This window comes from Theropithecus gelada, chromosome 10 (assembly GCF_003255815.1).
Source record: "Theropithecus gelada isolate Dixy chromosome 10, Tgel_1.0, whole genome shotgun sequence".
Taxonomy (NCBI): domain Eukaryota; kingdom Metazoa; phylum Chordata; class Mammalia; order Primates; family Cercopithecidae; genus Theropithecus; species Theropithecus gelada.
Genome location: NC_037678.1, coordinates 7,432,878 through 7,453,065, shown reverse-complemented (window position 1 = coordinate 7,453,065; position 20,188 = coordinate 7,432,878). Strand labels below are relative to the sequence as shown.

At 56.2% G+C, this 20,188-nt stretch overlaps 1 protein-coding gene across 3 annotated transcripts; it reads left to right on the top strand.

Moving 5' to 3' along the window:
• Positions 1-5,392: 5,392 nt before the first annotated feature.
• On the top strand, positions 5,393-17,528 carry TSPO (translocator protein). 3 transcript variants are annotated; one of them, XM_025399876.1, is made up of 4 exons: positions 5,393-5,481; positions 13,783-13,993; positions 15,661-15,799; positions 17,095-17,528. In XM_025399876.1, the coding sequence occupies exons 2-4, from the start codon at positions 13,812-13,814 to the stop codon at positions 17,281-17,283; spliced, it is 510 nt and encodes a 169-aa protein (XP_025255661.1). In that variant the 5' UTR covers positions 5,393-5,481; positions 13,783-13,811; the 3' UTR covers positions 17,284-17,528. The 3 variants fall into 3 exon arrangements, with proteins under 3 accessions (XP_025255661.1, XP_025255662.1, XP_025255664.1); XM_025399877.1 differs by lacking the exon at positions 5,393-5,481 and adding an exon at positions 5,793-6,101; XM_025399879.1 differs by lacking the exon at positions 5,393-5,481 and adding an exon at positions 5,805-6,008.
• The last annotated feature ends 2,660 nt before the right edge of the window (positions 17,529-20,188 follow it).

The following is a 20,188-nucleotide window of genomic DNA, read 5'->3' as shown; positions in this document are numbered from 1 at the left end:
CTGATCTCAGACAGCTAAATCCCTGCCAGGAGTGGGGAAGGCTGGGAGCCAGTCCTTATGCATACAACAGAATCCTCAAAAATGTAACAATGGGCAGCAGCTGCTGCTGCTGCTGCTAGAGCTAAGGGTGAAAGAAGGCCAAAACAAAGAGGATTATTTGGAGATGCCTTTGAGAAACAGATCTTTAGGTCCCCTACAGCTCCCTACTGGGTGATGTCCCTCCCCTACTTTAGGACCCATCTGGGGTTTCACGGGAGAGGGACAAACAAAGGGTCTCTGGGCCAGGTGCAGTGGCTCATGCCTATAATCCCAGCTACTCAGGAGGCTGAGGCAGGAGAATCGCTTGAACCTGGGAGGCGGAGGTTGCAGTGAGTCAAGATCGCACCATTGCACTCCAGCCTGGGCAACAAGTGTGAAACTCTGTCTCAAAAAAAAAAAGAAAGAAAGAAAGAAAAAAAAAAAAAAAAATTATTGGCCATACACAGTGGCTCAGGCCTGTAATCCCAGTGATTTGGAAGGCTGAGGCAGGAGGATCGCTTGAGGCCAGGAGTTCAAGAGCAGCCTGGGCAAAATAGTCAAGACTGTTTCCTTTTTTCTTCACCAAAAGCAGATACTTGAAAGACCCTGTTTCTACAAAAGGAAAAAAAAAATAGCTGGGTACTGTGGCTCATGCTTGTAGTTCCAGCTACATAGGAGGCTGGGTCGGGAGAACTGCTTGAGCCCAGGTGTATGAGGCTGCAGTGAGCCATGACTGAACTACTGCACTCCAGCCTGGGTGACAGAGGGAGACCCTGTCTGGAAAAAAAAAAAAAAAAAAAAAAACAGAAGCCAGGTGCAGTGCCTCACACCTGTAATCCAAGCACTTTGGGAGGCCAAGGCGGACAAATCACCTGAGTTCAGGAGTTCAAGACCAGCGTGGCCAAACATGGCAAAACCCTATCTGTACTAAAAATACAAAAATTAGCCGAACGTGGTGGCACATACCTGTAATCCCAGCTACTTGGGAGGATGAAGCATGAGAACTGCTTGAACCTGTGAGGTGGGGGTTGAAGTGAGCTGAGATCATACCACTGCACTTCAGCCTGGGTGACTGAGTCAGATTCTGTTTAAAAAAAAAAAAAAGAAGAAGAAGAAGAAAAGGCCGGGCGTGATGGATCACACCTGTAATCTCAGCAGTTTGGGAGGCCGAGGTGGGCAGATTGCCTGAGCTCAGGAGTTCAAGACCAGCCTGGGCAACACGGTGAAACCCCGTCTCTACTAAAATACAAAGAATTAGCCAGGCGTGGTGGCGTGCGCCTGTAATTCTAGCTACTCAGGAGGCTGAGGCAGGAGAATTGCTTGAACCCAGGAAGTGGAGGTTGCAGTGAGCCAAGATCGCACCACTGCACTCCAGCCTGGGCGACAGAACGAGATTCCATCTCAAAAAAAAAAAAAAAAAAATGTCAGCAAGAAAAGGAAGTTACACGGATGCAGCTAGAGGTCAGTATCCTAAGCAAATTAATGCAGAAACAGAAAATCAAATACCTCATGTCCTCACATATAAATGGGAGTGAAACATTGATACACCTGGACATAAAGATGAGAACAATGGATACTGGGAACTCCTAGAGGTGGGCGGGAGTGAGGCAAGGATTGAAAAACTGCCCACTACTGCCATGGTCACTATCTGGATGACAGAATCAATTGTACCCCAAACCTCAGCATCACACAGTATACCCATATAACAAACCTGCACATGTACCCCCGAATCTAAAATAAAAGGTGATATTAAAAAAAAAAAAAAAAAAGACGGCCGGGCACAGTGGCTCATGCCCGTAATCTCAGCACTTTGGGAGGCCGAGGCGGGTGGATCACCTGAGGTCAGGAGTTCGAGACTAGCCTGGCCAATGCGGCGAAACCCTGTCTCTACTAAAAATACAAAAATTAGCAAGGTGTCACGGCACATGCCTGTAATCCCAGCTGCTCGGGAGGCTGAGGCAGGAGAATCCCTTGAACTGGGGAGGCAGAGGTTGCAGTGAGCTGAGATTACGCCACTGCACTCCAGCCTGGGCAACAGAGTGAGACTCTCTCTCAACAAAAAAAAAAAAGAGAAAAGGAAGTTAGAAAAACAACCCTAGAAAAACAGCCCTAGAGGCCCTACATTCTGAGTCATAGGAGTTCCAGAAAGAGAAGTGATTGCTACATAACACAAATTTGAAAAGAAAGAGAAGTGAGAAAATAGAGGGAAGGAAATCAAAGAAATAATCCAACTTCTGAAAAGTAAAGAATGAGCTTCCAGCAGGAAAGCGCCTGTTGAGTGCGGGCACAGTGGAGGAAATGAGGCCACATAATCATCTGGGTGTGTTGGAGCTCGCCTGTAATCCCAGCTACTCGGGAGGCTGAGGCAGAAGAATTGCTTCAGCCCAGGAGACAGAGGTTGCAGTGAGCTGAAATCGTACTACTGCACTCCAGCTTGGATTACAGAGTGAGACTCTGTCTCAAAAAAAAAAAAAAAAAGTAGGCCCACATAGAGGAATATCAGTGTGAAATTGCAGAACTCTGGGGCCCAAAATCTTAAAAACTTTCCAGGAAGAACAAAATCGGTTACATATAAAGGATCCACAGCGTGGCCAGAGCAGGAGGATTGCTTGAGCCCAGGAGTTGGAAACCTGTCAGAGCAACGTAGCGTGACCCTGTGTCTACAAAAAAATAAAAAACAAAACACAAAAAAGAACCAAAGGCTTCCGAAACAGAATGGCTTTAGCCTGCTCAACTGCAGCTGGCCAACAGCGTCTCTTCATTATTCTGAAGGACAACGAGCTCCAGTTCAGCCAAGCGTCAGCCATCTATGGGGATCTATGGGGTAGGATGCAAGAATTCAGCAATGTTACCTTCCGGGCAGTCTTTCTCAAGAACTCCTGGAGGACAGGCCCAACACAAGCAAGGGGGGACCAAGAAGGAGGAAGATGTGAAATCCAGGAAATAAAGACCCATGCAGGAGGGGGCGGGGGCATCCCCAGGGGGTGAAGAAAGACCCGGGAATGGTGTGTGTACCCAGCCTGTGCAGCCTGTCCAGCGGGGAGCAGCGTGACTCGAGACGTGTTGAGAGCTGGCATTACCAACATCCTTGCTGCCATGCTGCTCATTTAGGTACAGAATGCCCCACGAGCCTGGCCTAGATTCTTTTTTTGTTTGTTTGTTTGAGACAGAGTCTCACTTTGTCACCCAGGCTGGAGTGCAGCGGTATGATCTCGGCTCACTGCAACCTCCACCTCTCGGGTTCAAGCGATTCTCCTGCCTCAGCCTCCCGAGTAGCTGGGACTACAGGTGCCCACCACCACGCCCTGCTATTTTTTTGTATTTTTAGTAGAGATGGGGTTTCACCGTGTTAGCCAGGATTGTGTCAATCTCCTGACCTCATGATCTGCCCACCTTAACCTCCCAAAGTGCTGGGATTACAGGCGTGAGCCACTGTACCTGGCCCTGGCCCAGACTCTTGCCTGCACCTGGCTGGTCCCGATCACAGGCTGAGGAAGCCCCGTTCTTGCCCTGCTGCCTGGGTCTGCTGAGGACACATGGCCCACCTGACAGGCCTCACCCTGCTTCTGAGGTCTGAGCACCCTACTCCTCAGGGCACTGTGAGCTCAGAAGCAAGAGACAGAACGGCTCATGCCCCTGACCATTTCCTGCTGAATGTCCATGCCACAGCTCTGCTCAGCGTCCAAACAGGGGAGCCCCACCCACAGCCATGCCCTCTGCCTGCCCCAGAGGGGGCTCTTGTCAGTGCCCACAGAGGCTGGGCCCAGCCTGTACCCCAGGCACTCAGCTGAGTTTATCTTTCCGGGAGTCTTCTGGCCTGGCCATGGCGCCTGTTCTGCCCCAGCCAGGGATGTGCTGCCTCTCTGCACACATAGTACTCAGGGAAACACACCTGGGTGGGAGCCACCGCGCCTGGCCAGAAGGAATTTTTTAAAAGTAAAAGCGGCAGGGAGCGGTGGCTCACACCTGTAATCCCAGCACTTTAGGAGGCTGAGGCGGGTGGATCACCTCAGGTCAGGAGTTCAAGACCAGCCTGGCCAACATGGTGAAACCCCATCTCTACTAAAAATACAAAAATTAGCCGGGCGTGGTGGCAGGTGCCTGTAATCCCAGCTACTGGGAGGCTGAGGGAGGAGAGAATCACTTGAACCCAGGAGGCAGAAGTTGCAGTGAGCCGGGATTGTGCCATTGCACTCTAGCCTGGGAGACAAGAGCGAAACTCCGTCTCAAAAAAAAAAAGAAAGAAAGGAAGGAGGGAGGGAGGGAGGGAGGGAGAGAGGAAGGAAGGAAGGAAGGAAGAAAAAGAAACCCAGAAGAAAAAGATGAATGATGAATGGAACCAAGCCTGGGTTATCCTTGTCTTTAGGCCAACACAGTCAAAAATAGATTATATATGTTTGTCTTTTAATAGAGGAAGAGGCTCACAAAGGCAACAATGCCAGGTCCTAGGAAAGCCATAGTACAGCCTGGCTGGAAGGAGGCTCCTGGCCTCTGTGTCTGGGTAGAAGTAGCCACTGTTCTCCTTGGCCCCTGCAGGATCAGTTTGGCCCAATGTGGCTGGTGCAGGCTGAGGGGTGTTGCCAGTCTGAGTTGGCCAGAGGGAGCTGGGACAGCCTTGAGCTGCAGCAAGACAGCCACAGTGCCAAGGGCCTGGGGATTGACACGCCCTGCATGGGAGTGGACCTGGGCAGCTGGAGGCCACCTCTGGACTGTGATGATGGCAGCCTCTCCCCTCACTGAGCGCCGAGCATCTGAGGGGTGTCCTGCCTGCATCACCGCCTTGTGGCTTCATCAGTCCCACGAGTTTGTGCCCATTTTACAGATGAGGAGATGGAGACCCAGAGAACCAGTCAGAAAGTGGTCGGGCCAGGACTAAGAGTGCAGCGCGCAGCCTCCGTGCCCTGGATCAACAGCTCAAGGAACTGGGGTGCTCCGGAAATGGGGCCAAGGCTGCTGAGCAGGAGGACGCTCAGGGCCTTGCCCTCAGGAGAGGCAATCCCCCACTCGGAGATCGGTCTTGTTGCCGCATTTTATAGATGGGAAAATGAGACTAGAAGAAACCACAAGCGACCCGCCGGCGGACACACGGCAACGTTTTAGGTGCTGGGTCTGGCCGGGCGGCCATCACCGGTCACCGTGGGGAGGAGAAGGAGCCGAGAGACTCGCTCGCGGCCGGGGGGAGGCAGAAGCGCGTCCCGCGGGAGAGGTGGCTTTGAGGAGTGAGCTCCCGGTCCCGCGGGGGTGCCAGTGGGTCCAGGGCCCGGGCTGCCAGGCGGGGCGGGGCGGGGCGGAGCGGGGCGGGGCTCGGCCGGGTAGTGGGGCGGGGCCGGGCGGTGGATTGACGGGCGGGGCCTGGTGGCGGGGCGGGGCCGGGCGGCTGAGAGGGGCGGGGCGGATGCAGGCACAGCGGTCTGGCTAACTCCTGCCAGGCAGTGCCCTTCCCGGAGCGTGCCCTCGCCGCTGGTGAGTGAGAACGGGACGCGGAGGGGGCAGCGGGAAATGGGGGCCCGCACGGCTGCGACTCTGACAGCGCCGCGGGACAGAGGGAAACTGAGGCCGGAGCCGAGGACTGGACACCCGAGGGGGCGGCCCGGGGCAGCACTTGGGGCTCGGCTATCGGGTCAGGGGCGGAGGCGGCGGGCAGCCGGGTCTGGGCCTCCGCGGCCGGGGTTCCTGCGCGGGCCGCCTCCGACTGGGGGTTCGGGAGGGGAAACTTGGGCAACTCCGCCACGCCCCGCCCCTGCTTCTCCTGCAGGAAGCGCGGTCCCAGGAGAGGCCGACGCTCCCTCTCCCGCCCATTCCGCGGATGGGCAATCCCAGGCGGAGCTCCCTTCGGGGTCTCAGAATGTCTGGGAGACCTCAGGCAGGATCCTGATCCCCCAAGACACCCCGTTTCATAGTGGAGGAGAACAGCCCAGATCGGGGAAGTTTTTTTTGCCCAAAGCCGGTTAGAGGCCCCCCTGGCCCTCGATTCCCAGTGCGGGGCTCAGGTGCGCTGCAGCCTAGACGGGACTTACTCTGAGCCGAGCAGCCTCTGGGACCTGTCTGCTTCCCCTGCCCCTTGCAAAGAAGACGGAGCCCAGGTGGGAGAAGCGGGGGCTTCCTGCTGTGAACACACTGCTGGCCAGGGCAGCTTCCAGAGGCCATGGCCTGGCGTGGGCCTGGAGCCCCTCTGGCCAGCCTGCCAGGGGCCGGCTCTACGGAATACCAGCAGTGTGCCCTGGGCTGGATGGCAGGAGAGACAGGACTTGAGGCTGTCCCAGAATGGACTCAGGCAGGGCGAGGATATTAGGAGAGGTGGTGTACAGGAAGCAGTCGCCCAGCTCGCCTGGCACACAGCAAGCCCTGCCCATGAAGGCCTGCTGCCAGAACGTGGGCGAGGCCCGGCGTCTCTGTGGAGTCGGTGGGGCCTGAGACAGGGCAGCGTGAGGCAGGTTTCCACTGGCGGTGAAAGGGGCTGTGTAGCAAGGGCAGGAGAGCCAGCCTCAGCCCAGCAGGGGAAGGCGGCCCCTGAGTCTCCACCTGGCTGCTGGCAGCCCCACAGGGAGGCTCCGCGGGAATCCTGGGCCCCCAGGGGAGTGCTGGAAACTGGGGGAAACGGAGGCTTACCAAAGAAGCCTTTGTCCAGAGTCATGCAGCTGGCGTGGTGGAGCCAGGGCCTGGACCCGTGCAGTCTGATCCCAGCCTGCCTCCTCCACTGTGCCCCGAGGGCCACTTTCTTTCCTGGGAGTGTGTGCGTGTGTGCACACACACGTGCTGTGTCCTGTCGTCTCTACAGACTTATGCCTGGCATGAGGCACCCTGTCTGGCTGGATCTACCAGAAAGTATTCACAGCAGGTTCTCCAGGTGGGGTAAAGGGCTTGGGCTCACAGGGAGGGAGCCTACATTTACCTTTAGCTTTTTCAGTATTTCAGTTTTGAATCTCTGTTTTGTTTTGTTTCGTTTTTCTTTCTTTCTCTTTTTTTCCTTCTTTTTTTCTTTTTTTTTTTTTTTTTTTTTGAGACAGGGTTTTACTCTGGTAGGCAGGCTGGAGTGCAGTGATGCAATCATAGCTCACTGCAGTCTCCTGCAGAACTCCCGGGCTCAAGCGATCCTCCCACCTCAGCCTCCCAAAGTGCTGGGATTACAGGCGTGAGCCACCGTTTCTGGCTTATTTGTGTTTTCTTTACTTTTGATTGTGCAAACAATGCGTGGATGTGCTCTCTTTGTGTAAAACAGTAGTCTTTTTAATTTTATTTTCTTTTTAACCACTGGACCACTAGGGAAGTCATTCTTAATTTCTTCTTTACTTTTATTTATATGTATTTTTTGAGTCGGTGTCTCTCGCTCCATTGCCCAGGCTGGAGTGCAGTGGCTCGAGCTGGGCTCACTGCAACCTCTGCCTCCTGAGTTGAAGTGATTCTCCTGCCTCAGCCTGGCTAATATTTGTACTTTTAGTAGAGACGGGGTTTCACCATGTCGGCCAGGCTGTTTCTTTATTTTTCACTAAAAAAAAAGTTGAACCCCCGAACCTTGAAGGAAAGGAAAGGAGTCTTTCTTAACAGAACCAATTCCCCCTGGACACCCCACCCTCACCCTACCCTTTGCCAGGCCACTCGGTGGCCAGGTTGGCTGTGGATTTTTCCAGACCTGTGGGCTGTTCCACTGGTTACTTTTGTAATGAAAAACGCACACAAAGTCAGGACGATTAGCCATGAGTCATTTTTTAAAAGCCTGAAAACAAGTCTCTGGGACAATGGTGGCTTCATTGGAGAGACAAGGCTCAGGGGAGCTGGGTGCAGCTGGGGGTGGTGGGGATCAGAGAAGGGACACATTCCTTATTCTGTTCCTGGATCGCCTTCTTTTTTTAGTTAGTTAAGTTTTGCTTTTTGTTTGTTCGGTTTTTTTCTTTTTTTTTTTTTGAGACGGAGTCTTGCTCTGTTGCCCAGGTTGGAGTGCAGGGGCGTAATCTCGGTTCACTGCAACCTCCACCTCTTGGGTTCAAGTGATTCTCCTGCCTTAGCCTTCTGAATAGCTGGGACTACAGGCGCCCGCCACCATGCCTGGCTAATTTCTGTATTTTTAGTAGAGACGGGGTTTCACCATGTTAGCCAGGCTGGTCTCGAACTCCTGACCTGAGGTGATCTGCCTGCCTCAGCCTCCCAAAGTGCTGGGATTACAGGTGTGAGCCACTGTGCCTGGCCTTCTGGGTCACCTATAGGGAGGTCTCCGAGAACAGAAAGACACCCTGAAACCCACTGGCTCGACCACCACCTCACAGATAGGGACACAGAGGCCCAGGAGATGAGATACCTTGGGGCAGCTATGGGTCTGGGGTCTCCGGGCCAGGAGTGAAGTCTCACAAGACCCGGAGACCCTGGGTCCCACCCTTGGTGGGGGAGGGCTCAGATCCTGCGGGGCCTGAAGCTCTGTGGGGGCTGGGATGTCGCTGTGGCAGGTGGAGAGAGCAATGCTGCTGGCCTTGGGAGAACCTTCTGGCACAGTTCACAGGTGGGGTGGAGTGGCCTGGGGCCTGCGGGTCCAATCCTGGTGCTGCAGGCTTTATGAGCCCTGTTACAGATGAGGAAGGAGGCTGAGACGGCTGGTGACACAGATGCTGGCAAGTGGCCATGCAGACCAGAGCAGGCTGGCAGACACCCGGCTCAGAGGGAGGGGTGGGATGAGTTTTGGAGTCACTCAGACCTAGAAAGTTCCGTGACTTCTCATGTCTCAGCTTCCTCATCTGGAAAATGGGACAAGTCATGAGTCCACTATGGAGGCCAAGTGGGCCGTGTGGCTCAGGGAGAAGCAGCTAGTCCCCTGTGGCCGCTGTGGGGACTAAACGAGGCAGTGACCATCGGGATGAGCACGGACTCCACCATGCAGGCCCCTGTCTACCAGAGGCCCGTGCACAGCCAGAGCTGAGCAAGGCCTGGAGCCTTCTCCTGCCTCCACGTCCTGCGTCCTCTACCCTGCCCCGATCTTGCCCCTGTTTTGGGGGCGCTGCTCCGTGCAGGGCATTTTCACCTGTGGAGTGTCCAGGGGCTCTCATGGCTGATAGGGTCTCGTCTCAGGTCCAAGCCTTGAGGCCCTGTCTTCCCCTGGAGGAAATGGGGCTAGTGGCCCCACACCGATACCCACAAGCCCTCTCTTCTCTAGAGTTTTCAGGGAAACGTTGTTGTCCCACCCCTTCCTCCCTTGAGCTACCCCAGGCCCCTGAGTAGCAGACACGGCGGGTTTACCCACCTGATGTGGAGGGAAGCCGGGCCCAGAGACGAGCCTTGGATGGAGGCAGAGCCGAGGTCTGGATCCCTGTTCACTTGAAGGAGACAAAGGGGCATAGGTGGCTTCACCCCTCTGCCTGAACCCCGAGTCCCGTCCCTGCCATGTGTGCCCCCTGGCCCACCCCAGCCTTCCCTGGGCCCATCCCAGAGCAGATTTCTGGACCCTGCCTAGCCCGGCCCAGCATGACTCATCATGATGGGTACCGCCCCTGCCCACCTGTTCCCTGATTGGGCGATTCAGGAGCCGGGCAGTTCCCCAGAGGCCCTAGGAAACTCCCCGCCCGCCACCAGGCTTTCTCCATGTGGGGCATCTGACCACCCTGTTTTCTGGTGGGGCAGACCCTCTGAGCCCCTTGGCCCTGTGGGTCATAACCACAGCCAGGCCTGAGAAGGGGGCATCCTGGGGCGGGAGTGTGAGCACGGGACTCAGAACCGGCTCCAGACCCTGCTCTCTCTTGCTGTGGCCTTGGGAAAGCCGCCATGCCTCTGTGACTTTAATTCGTTCTGTACAACAGGAGACCTGGAGGGTGGTCTCTAAGGTCATGTCAGCTGGAACACTGGGTGAGTTCCATTTGTGATTTACTGGGCTCCGAGTGTGCGCCTGGCCCTGGCTGGGTGCTGGGGCCAGGTGACAGAATCGTGGGGAGGGAGAAGTTCTGCCACATGCTACAAGGTGAAGACCTCTAGAACATGACGCTCAGTGAAGGAAGCCAGACACCAGGGCCACACACTGCATTGAGACCAAATGTCCAGGATGGGCAAGTCCCCAGAGAGAAGTCAGATTGCTGGCTGCCAGGGGTGGGGGGAGGGAGGGGAGCCACTGCTGATGGATACAGGGTTTCTTTTCGGGGTTGAAAATGCTTTGGAACTTGATACAGAGGGTGGTTGCACAACAATGGTAATATACAAATGCTGCTGAATGGTGCACTGGGGTTTCCATTTGTTGCATGAACATCACTGAAAGTGCATCAGCTTCCGTGTGGTATCAAGGGGTTCTGGATGTGCATGTGTCTTATGCTGGTGGTATTAACCTTGCTCGCCTGGACAGGGACACTTGTGAGACTGAGAGTGGGCCATCAGTGTGGGGCAGGTGGGCCTCAACTGGGGGTATCCTGGGAAAACGCACGTACAGGCACCCTGGTCCGGCTCGTTTCCAGCGGAGGCTGAACGAGACTCCTTACGGTTCCCCCACAACGTCACTCAGCTGTGGACTCACGCAGGCTCCAGCAGAGCGGCGGTTATGTCTCAGTTGCCCAGATGGGCAGCAGGCTGAGCTGGCCTGGGCTTACCTGAGAGGATGTAGTGGGAGGCTGAGCTGGGAGGTGGTCCCAGGGCTGCGGTCCAGAGCTCCATATCCACTTGGCGGTGGTGCAGGGCCAGTGCTCAGCAGTACCTCCTGTACCGGGGAAGGTGGCCTTTCATATGTGTAGTGACATCAGACCCCCACTACCACCCCATTAGCAGTGTACCCTGGAAGCTGGAGGGTGGGGCAGGAGGGAGGGGGTGGGGCAGGAGGGAGGGGGCGGGGCAGGATGAAGGGGATGGGGCAGGATGGAGGGGCAGGAGGGGGAGGGACAGGATGGAGGGGCAGGAGGGGGAGGGGCAGGATGGAGGGGCAGGAGGGGGAGGGGCAGAAGGGAGGGAGAGGGGGAACACAGGAATATTTCTTGCCAGGACCTAGGTCACATGCCCAGCCCCCAAGAATGTCCATCCTTACTGCTCATCTGTGCAGCAACCTTGGGGGATGGGGTAACTGTCCCCATTCAACAGGTGAGAAAACTGAGGTCCAGGGAGGGGAGGGAATCATAGTAAGTGGCAGCATGGGAATCTGCAGCATGGGAATCAAAGGACAATCTCTGATTGTTCCTTTAAAACAGGCCGGGTGCGGTGGCTCATGCCTGTAATCCTAGCACTTTGGGAGGCTGAGGCAGGCAGATCAACTCAGGTCAGGAGTTTGAGACCAGCCAGGCCAACATGATGAAACCCTGTCTCTACTAAAAAATATAAAAATTAGCTGGGCGTGGTGGCGGGTGCCTGTAATCCCAGCTACTTGGAAGGCTGAAGCAGGAGAATCGCTTGAACCTGGGAGGCGGAGGTTGCAGTGAGCAGAGATCTTGCCACTGCACTCCAGCCTGGGTGACAGAGCAAGACTCCATCTCAAAAAAAAAAAAAAAAAAAAGTGCCCTGGCCAGGCATGGTGGCTCATGCCTACAATCCCAGCACTTTCGGAGAACAAAGTGAAAGGATCACCTGAGCCCAGGAGTTTGAGACTAGCCTGGGCAACATGGAGAGAACTTGTCTCTACAAAAAAATACAAAAAGTAGCTGGGCATGGTGGTGCATGCCTGTAGTTCCAGCTACCTCCAGGCTGAGGTGGGAGGATCCCCTGAGCCTGGGAGGTCAAGGCTGCAGTGAGCTGCGATGGTGCTGCTGCTCTCCAGCCTGGACAGCAGCGACACTCTGTCTCTGAAATATAAAATACAGTAATGTTCATTATACATATTTTGGCAAACAAGTAACGTAGTGAACTTAGCATCATAAATCCTGCTGCTGAGGGTGGACTCTGGAATCCTGAGTGGCTGGCCTGTGGAGGGGCCTTGGGCAGACGTCTCCACTGCCCTGTGCCTCAGGTCTCTGTTGGCAGACGGCCATAAGGTGGCATTGCTCCCCCGCAGGGTGAGGGTTCATGGCCAGTGTTGGGGTAAAGCTTGCCTGGCCTGGCATACAGCCATTTCCCTGGAAATGCTGGCTTTATGATTATGACTGTGGCTAACATCTTCATGCATTGGTTACAATTGAGAAAAAAAAATGCATATCTCGGCTGGGCGCAGTGGCTCACGCCTGTAATCCCAGCACTTTGGGAGGCCGAAGCAGGCAGATCATCTGAGGTCAGGAGTTCGAGACCAGCCTGGCCAACATGGTGAAACCCTGTCTCTACTAAAACTACAAAAATTAGCCCGACATGGTGGCATGTGCCTGTAATCCCAGCTACTTGGGAGGTGGGAGGCTGAGGCGGGGGTTACAGGTTACAGTGAGCTGAGATCATGTCATTGTATTCCAGGCTGGGCAACAGAGCGAGACTGTATTTAAAAAAAAAAAAAAAAAAAAAAGCATATCTATATTATCCATTCTTTGCCAAAATTGGGGTCATTCTGTAGTCTATGTATATTCTGCTTTCTTCGTGTTACAGTGAGAACAACTTTTTCATCACTAAAAAGCCTTCAAAAGCTTGGTTTGTGAGGGGCCAGTCTTTAATAGTCCCTGGCTGCTGGGCACTGAGGTGGCTGCTGGGCACTGATGTGGCTTCTGTGCTCACCCAGCTCCATGGATTCCAGGCCAGCAGCTGCTCCTTCTCCCTGGGGCCGGCTTTGCCCTTTGCCCTTTGCCCTTTGCCCCTGCCGAAGCCCACATTCAGCACAGTCTCCGCTGACCCCCCTCTGCCCCCACTTGGCTGCCTCCATGACCCCCGGACTGCTTGTCTCTCGCGTTCCCCTGGGGCAAAAGTGCTCACTGTTCTTCCTGTGGCATCTCCTTCCTGGTCCCTGGTCAGAGGGTCCCTTTCTGAGGTCCAGGCTCCCTCAGCCCCAGTCTGTGCCCACTCAGGGCCTCCCCAACCCCGTGCCCCGCTGGGTCCCAACCCTCGCCCCAGCAGGCCTTGCTGCAAGTTGGCGGAACTAAATCCGGTTGTGTGGCTTCTTGTCTCAGACAAGAGCAGATGACCCCTGATTCTCCACCTAGAATCAGAGTGAGTGGGACCTTAGTCCTTCATTTTTTGATGAGGCCAGGGTGGGAGCCATATTGCCACCGGGGCAGAGCCTGGCCCAGAGTGCACTGTGGCCCCAGACAGGCCACTGTCCATCTCTGGTGCTTGGGGAAGGGGCGGTGGTTTTAGTGGGGCCCGTGTGGGGTGCTGAAACAGCTGTGTAGAGACACTCCTTGCTGCTGTGCACTGAGCTGTGTTCAAGGTAGGTAAGCATTGATATCCCACTCTACTGAGGGGGAAACTGAGGCCCTGAGTTGATGTGATTTGCCTGAGGTCACAGTGAGGCAGTGAGGAAAGGGATTTGACCCAAACTCTGTCTGATAGCAGTCACCGAATGAGTGAGTGAGTGAGTGAAAGGTGAATGTGAAGTGCTGGAATGTAAAGCACTGGCCTGACAGAGCCCCCAGAGCTGGGACTTGGCCCAGGGAGGCAGGCTGGGAAGGCTTCTTGGTGGAGGGGACCCAAACTGGCCTCGGAAGAGGCAGCAGGGAGGAGGGGTCAGTGCCAGGAGACCCAAGGTCGAGGTGAGGGTGGACAAAGGTGAGGCCAGGCAGCTGGGGCAGGAGCAGGGCTGGAAATGTGTTCACTCAGCCACTCCTGCCCTGCACATCTCTGCGCCTCCTGATAAGCCAACTGGTTGATCTGTGGGTGACAGGCCTTTCAGGGATGCTGGAGGAGACACAGGCCTAACCCCATGGCCTCAGGAATGCCCTCACCCAGCCTTGTCTTTTCTTTCAGAGCTCCCCTGAACAGCAGCTGCAGCAGCCATGGCCCCGCCCTGGGTGCCCGCCATGGGCTTCACACTGGCGCCCAGCCTGGGGTGCTTCGTGGGCTCCCGCTTTGTCCACGGCGAGGGTCTCCGCTGGTACGCCGGCCTGCAGAAGCCATCGTGGCACCCGCCTCACTGGGTGCTGGGCCCTGTCTGGGGCACGCTCTATTCAGCCATGGGGTAGGTGGGCGCGCGCGCTGGCCTGGGGATGAGCCTGGCCCTTTGCAAGGAGAGGCCTGGCCCAGGACAGAGGGTCTCCTCCAGGCGGGCCATGGGCCACGGCATGGTTTCCCCAGCCCCATTTGGCAAGCCAGGGTGGGGAAGCTGTGGGCCTGTTGATTGCACAACTGAACTTTCTCCTCCTGGGCCCCTGGGGGGACGGGTCAGATGCTCACCCCACCCTGGCATCCCTGCCGTGTTCACAGCTCCAGGCGGAGGCCGGCTTAGTGTGTGAAGGTTGGCCTTGGGCAGCGGCATGGATGCTTTCCAAGATTAACAACGGCAGTGACAGCCCCGAGAGCAGCTCCTCTGTTGAACTCCTGCCCAGTGCCAGGCTCATCTCATTCATACTCAACGCCCCCCATGATAAGGGGCCTCCCAAGGACACAGGGCTTACAAGTGTGGACCCCGCACAGCCCCCTTCAGGCTGAGTCTGGCCTGAGTCCCTTGCAACTAGACCAGGGGAATTCCACCCGGAAAGGACGTGCTGGGAGGGGCAGGGCGCCTCTTGGTGGCTGTAGAGGGGACTGCACCCAGGAGGCGGGGAATTGACTGCCTTCTGGAATGTTCCCTGCATACTGGTTCCGTGTCAGCCCAATGCAGGGTGGGGACGCAGGTGCCAGGCACTCCAGGGGGCAGATAGCAGAGGCCAGGCCAGGTGCCCAGCTCTGATGGGAATAAGGCCCTGGAACCTGGGTGTCACCTGGGCCTCACCCCTTCCGGCCCAGGCCCTGCCCAGCCAGGCTCCCACACTTTCCTGGCTCCAGTGTCCCCACCCTGCTTGGCCTTCCTATACCACCTGGTCCCAGCCTGTCTTTGGGGGAACTTTTTGGGGCTCCCTGTAGCTCTGGATAAGGCAAACCCCTCGTTAGTAGGTGAGAGTCAGGGCTCTGGCCCCGGCCGACCGGACTTTATCCACTGATGGCCTGCCAAGAGATCTCAGTCACTTCACCGCCTGTGCCTCAGTCTCCTCACTGTAAAGGGGGTGCTGATACTGCCTGCCTTACAGCATTATCAGGAAGCTGAAATGAGTGAATGCTTGGGAAGTGGTAGGGCCTCCTCATAGGTAGGGCTCCTGTGAGTGCCGGAGGGCATCGCCTACTGTTACTGGTGGTGTTACTGTTGCCCTGTGTTAACAGCTCCCATCACCAGGCCTCCCCCTGGGCCTCATCCTGCAGTCACAGACTGACTCGGGGCCTCACATCTGCCTCACAGCCACCTCACAGTCTTTGCATGTCCTGTTTCCTCCCCTGAAAACTCCTATTCATCCTTTAAGGCCCAGCCCAAATGTCCTATCCTCTATGCAGTGCCCTGGCTAGGTTAAGAGCCTCCTCTCTACCTAGTCACACCATGTGGTTCCCCTTCATAGCAGTGACAGTGATAATAATGGCAGGTGTGTATTGAGTGTCCTATATGCTGGGTATCGCATGAAGCACTGCCAGTGTGCTAACTAGAATCCCTACAGCAACCCTATGAAAAATGAAGGCCCAGAGAGGTCAGGCAACTTCCCTGAGATCACACAGCCATCAGTGTCAGGTCACACATGAGCCATCACTGTGTCACTCGGAGGTGGGCAAGGCTCCTGGCCTTGCTCCTAATGGTGTTCTGAACTGCGGCCTCTGTTTCAGGTATGGCTCCTACCTGGTCTGGAAAGAGCTGGGAGGCTTCACGGAAGAGGCTGTGGTTCCCCTGGGCCTCTACACCGGGCAGCTGGCCCTGAACTGGGCGTGGCCGCCCATCTTCTTTGGTGCCCGACAAATGGGCTGGGTAAGTGTGGCTACGGCATGTGTCCCTGATCCCTGGGTCTGACCCTTGGAGGCCCTGGGGCATCACATAGGACACTGGGTCAATGTAGGTGGGGCCAGGGGAGGCAAAAGGCCATGTCTCTCTAGCTCTAAGCAGCCCACGCCCTGGAGCCTCCCCTCGACTGACTCTCCTTCAGTGAGGGAAGCTATTAAGGCAGAAGGGGTTGCAGGGTGGGTTTGGGGGCTACTGTATAGGAAAACCCACATGAAGCCTGGTACTGTGTGGGCAGGGTCACTGGCCCCTCTACACGACAGCTTCTTTTTTTTTTTTTTGAGACAAGAGTCTTACTCTCTCACCCAGGTTGGAGTGCAGTGGCGAGATCTCAGCTCACTGCAACCTCCGCCTCCCAGGTTCAAGCAATTCTCCGGCCTCAGCCTCCTGAGTAGTTGGGACTACAGGCACATGCCACCATGCCTGGCTAATTTTTTTATTTTTAATAGAGACAGGGATTTTTTTTTTTTTTTTTTTTTTTTTTTGGAGACAGCGTCTTGCTCTGTCGGCCAGGATGGAGTGCAGTGGCGCGATCTCGGCTCACTGCAAGCTCCACCTCCCGGGTTCAGGCCATTCTCTTGCCTCAGCCTCCTGAGTAGCTGCGACTACAGGCGCCCCCGACTATGCCCGGCTAATTTTTTGTATTTTTAGTAGAGACGGCATTTCTCTGTTAGCCAGGGTCGTCTCCATCTCCTGACCTCATGATCCGCCCGCCTCGGCCTCCCAAAGTGCTGGGATTACAGGCGTGAGCCACTGTGCCTGGCCTTAAGACAGGGTTTTACCATATTGGTTAGGTTGGTCTTGAACTCCTGACCTCAGGCGAACCACCCGTCTTGGCCTCCCGAAGTGTTGAGATTACAGGCGTGAGCCACTGTACCTGAAAAAGAGCAGGTTTTTGTTTGGGCCTTGTAGTAGTGCTGGAAGGTCAGCGCTGCCCTCCGTGGAGGCTCTGAGCTCAGAGAGGGGAAGGGACCTGCAAGACCTCTCTGAGCCACCACCGCACCCTTGAACAAACCGAGTTCACTTCAGGCATGTCATGTGCACCCCACACATGGCATGGGTCAGGCGGGAGGACTGTTCCCATTTTACAGATGAGGAAACTGAGGCTGAGATGGGGGAGGGGGTTGGCCAGGTCACTCAGGGGTGGAGTGGGGGTGAGTGAGGTTCCTGACTCCCAAATCCAGCAGCAGTTGGGCAGTGGGACACGCACTTGGGTGGACGTGGTGCCTCAGGCCTCCCTGTTCTTCCTCCCCCAATCTCTGCAGGCCCTGGTGGATCTCCTGTTGGTCAGTGGGGCGGCGGCAGCCACTACCGTGGCCTGGTACCAGGTGAGCCCGCTGGCCGCCCGCCTGCTCTACCCCTACCTGGCCTGGCTGGCCTTCGCGACCACACTCAACTACTGTGTGTGGCGGGACAACCGTGGCTGGCGTGGGGGCCGGCGGCTGCCAGAGTGAGTGCCCGGCCCACCAGGGACTGCAGCTGCACCAGCAGGTGCCATCAGTGATGGTGGCTGTCACGCTTTCACAACCACTGGGCCTGCTAGTCTGTCAGGGCCTTGGCCCAGGGGGTCAGCAGAGCTTCAGAGGTGGCCCCACCTGAGCCCCCACCCAGGAGAAGTGTCCTGCGCTTTCTGCATGCTCAGAGCATGTTCTCGGAACATGGAATTTTATAAGCTGAATAAAGTTTTTGACTTCCTTTACCATGGCCTTTTTGCTTGGGTGGGACCCCCAGCCACAGGGAAGAGGGGGAGCTGGGGCTGCGCTGGAGCTCGTCTCTGCGGGATCTGCCTGGGCTGCCTTCTCCACACAGGGCTGGATCCGGCTGGGGCTGCCCCACGCTTCCTGGGACGCTCCTGAAGCCCTGCAGGAGATGAACAGAGCAACCCTGGGTGCCACCCTGGAGCCCACACTGGCGCAGACCCAGCTGGGGCCGTGGGCTTCGGCAGAGGGAGGGGGTCCTGTCCACTTCCCATGGCTTCCAGGATGCTCAGCCCGGGCCCTTGAATGGCTGGGCCCACAACCAGTGTCCAATGCCTAGTCCTGCCCAATGCGTGGCCCTCAGCTGTTTTTACCCAGGACAGAGCTGGGGGTGCTGACTGCCCTGTCCCCCAGGGGCCCAGGCTTGTGGCAGCCTCACTGCACCAGGGATAGCCCCACAAACACCCAGGTGGCTCAAGAGGGTGTCCGAGGCAGGAAAGGTTAGGTCCCGACTCCAGCAGACAGGGCCTCCTTGCTGGCCCAGAGCGGCCAGGATTGGAGGCGTCACAGCCACTCACTCCCTCACCCCGGCTTCCAACTGGGCGACCCATGACCTCTCCAGGCAGCTGTTTGGAGTAAACGAGCCAAGAACCACACGCAGCGCTCCTCCATCCTGCTATTGGTCACCACACCCACGCAGCACTCAGCAACACAGCCTGCGGCTCCCTCCCCGCGGCCAGGCCTGACCTGCTGGGCATTTTGTTTTTGGCGGCTAAGTTCATTCAAATTGGCAAAATGTTCAGAGAGAGCTTGCCATCACTCAGCAGCCTGTGGCTGCTGCCTCCTCTCCCTTCTCCCCCGACTCCTGTGTCCTCTCCCGACCCGAACCTCAAATGCAACCTGACGTTCACAAAAACTTGGACACAGTGGCTCACACAGGTAATCCCAGCACTTTGGGAGGCTGAGGCGGGAGGATTGCTTGAGGCCAGGTGTTTGAGACCAGCCTGGGCAACATAGGGAGACTGTCTATACCATTCACTCTGGCGCACGCACACCACACCCACACCCACACCCACATCCACACACACACGAAGAATGAACAGCTCAGGGAAAAGATGAGCAAAGACAGTCGACTGCATTCTTCTGACAGAAGGGATGGCTTCCGCCCAGAGGCTGAGCCGCTCCATCCTGACCCTCAGCCTCCCGCTCCCTCGACTCTGGCAGAGTTTGATGCCCAACAGATCACACTCTGCAGGACCCAACAGCTTCGTGGCCACAGGCACTCAGCTGAGCTCTCAGCCCACATGGCTTTCCTGACGCTCACCGGTGCAGAGGAGCCAGCTGGGGAGCCTCTGTGTATCTTTTTTATTATTTCTGAAGTTCTCCAAGACGCTCAGAGTTGAATTCCTCCAGAACTCTGTGCAGACATTAGTCCAAGCAGCGGATGGCAGAGAGGTCCTTGCTAGCAAGAAACTTACAGGCCAGGCTGTCTCCCGCTCCAGCATGCCAGTGAGCAGGCACCATCCCCGCAGGGCACAGGGGCATCCTTTGAAGTGTCAAGGGACACCTGAGTGCATGCCAGACACTTAGGGACTGGAGAAAGTGCAACCCAGACGTCTGCCATCTCCGCCCAACTCGTGGGGTTGTTCATCTGTAGCAAATATCCCACATGGCTCCTGCTGGCCACAAAACATGCATTGCCATAAAAACGCCCTGGAAAAACGGGCGAGAGAATACATTTAGCATTTCATCTGCCGGTTTCTTTTTAACAGCCTGGCGACGTTTCCCCTGCTCGTAACAGACAACATTACCCCCTTTTCTAAGCTGCTGTCATCCACTAGGGACTTAAGGCTTTGATGCTGAGTGGGTTTATTATTTTTTGAGACAGAGTCATGCTGTCGCCCAGGCTGGAGTGCAGTGGCGCGATCTTGGCTCATTGCAACCTCTGCCTCCCAGGTTCAAGCGATTCTCCTGCCTCAGCTTCCAGAGTCGCCGGGATTACAGGTGCGTACCACCATGCCTGGCTAATTTTTGTATTTTTAGTAGGATGGGATTTCAATACATTGGGCAGCCTGGTCTCATACTCCTGACCTCAAGTGATCCGCTCACCTTAGCCTCCCACAGTGCTGGGATTACAGGCATGAACCACTGTGCCTGGTCAATTCTGGCTTTGGATGGCTTAACACAGATTGACGAGGCTGCAAATGAGTACCAGGAAGAAGTATTTAGTGGGATAAACATCTCCTGGCAACTGCCTTAGCACCTGGAGCCGGCTGGTCTTCCAGCTCATGGAGTCCCTGGGTCTCTATGTCCACCCTTCCTTGGGGGTGTCCATTTGCAGTGAGCAGAGGTGCAAGGACATGTGGGGACAGAGAACAGCTATCTACAAGCACGGAAAGCCTGGACCATGTGGTCTTGATTCTGGGGGCTGTCCCAGCTGCTCCCTGGGCACCAGGTTTTAAGTGAGCTGGGAACCAGTGAGAGCACCGGCTGCTGAGCATCTGGACAGAGTCCATGTGGGCATCAGTCCTGAGGCCTCCCCTCAAAGGGAGGCTCAGGAGAGAAGCAGCGCAGTCCAGGCAGCCTGCCTCGGGGCCGCTCTGTGTCTTTTTTTTTTTTTTGAGACGGAGTCTCACTCTGTTGTCAGGCTGGAGTGCAGTGG

Coding starts and splice junctions, on each gene's coding strand:
- TSPO (XM_025399876.1), top strand. CDS start 13,812: ATGGCCCCGCCCTGGGTGCCCGCCATGGGCTTCACACTGGCGCCCAGC. Junction 13,994..15,660: donor ACGCTCTATTCAGCCATGGG/GTAGGTGGGCGC, acceptor CCTCTGTTTCAG/GTATGGCTCCTACCTGGTCT. Junction 15,800..17,094: donor GTGCCCGACAAATGGGCTGG/GTAAGTGTGGCT, acceptor CAATCTCTGCAG/GCCCTGGTGGATCTCCTGTT.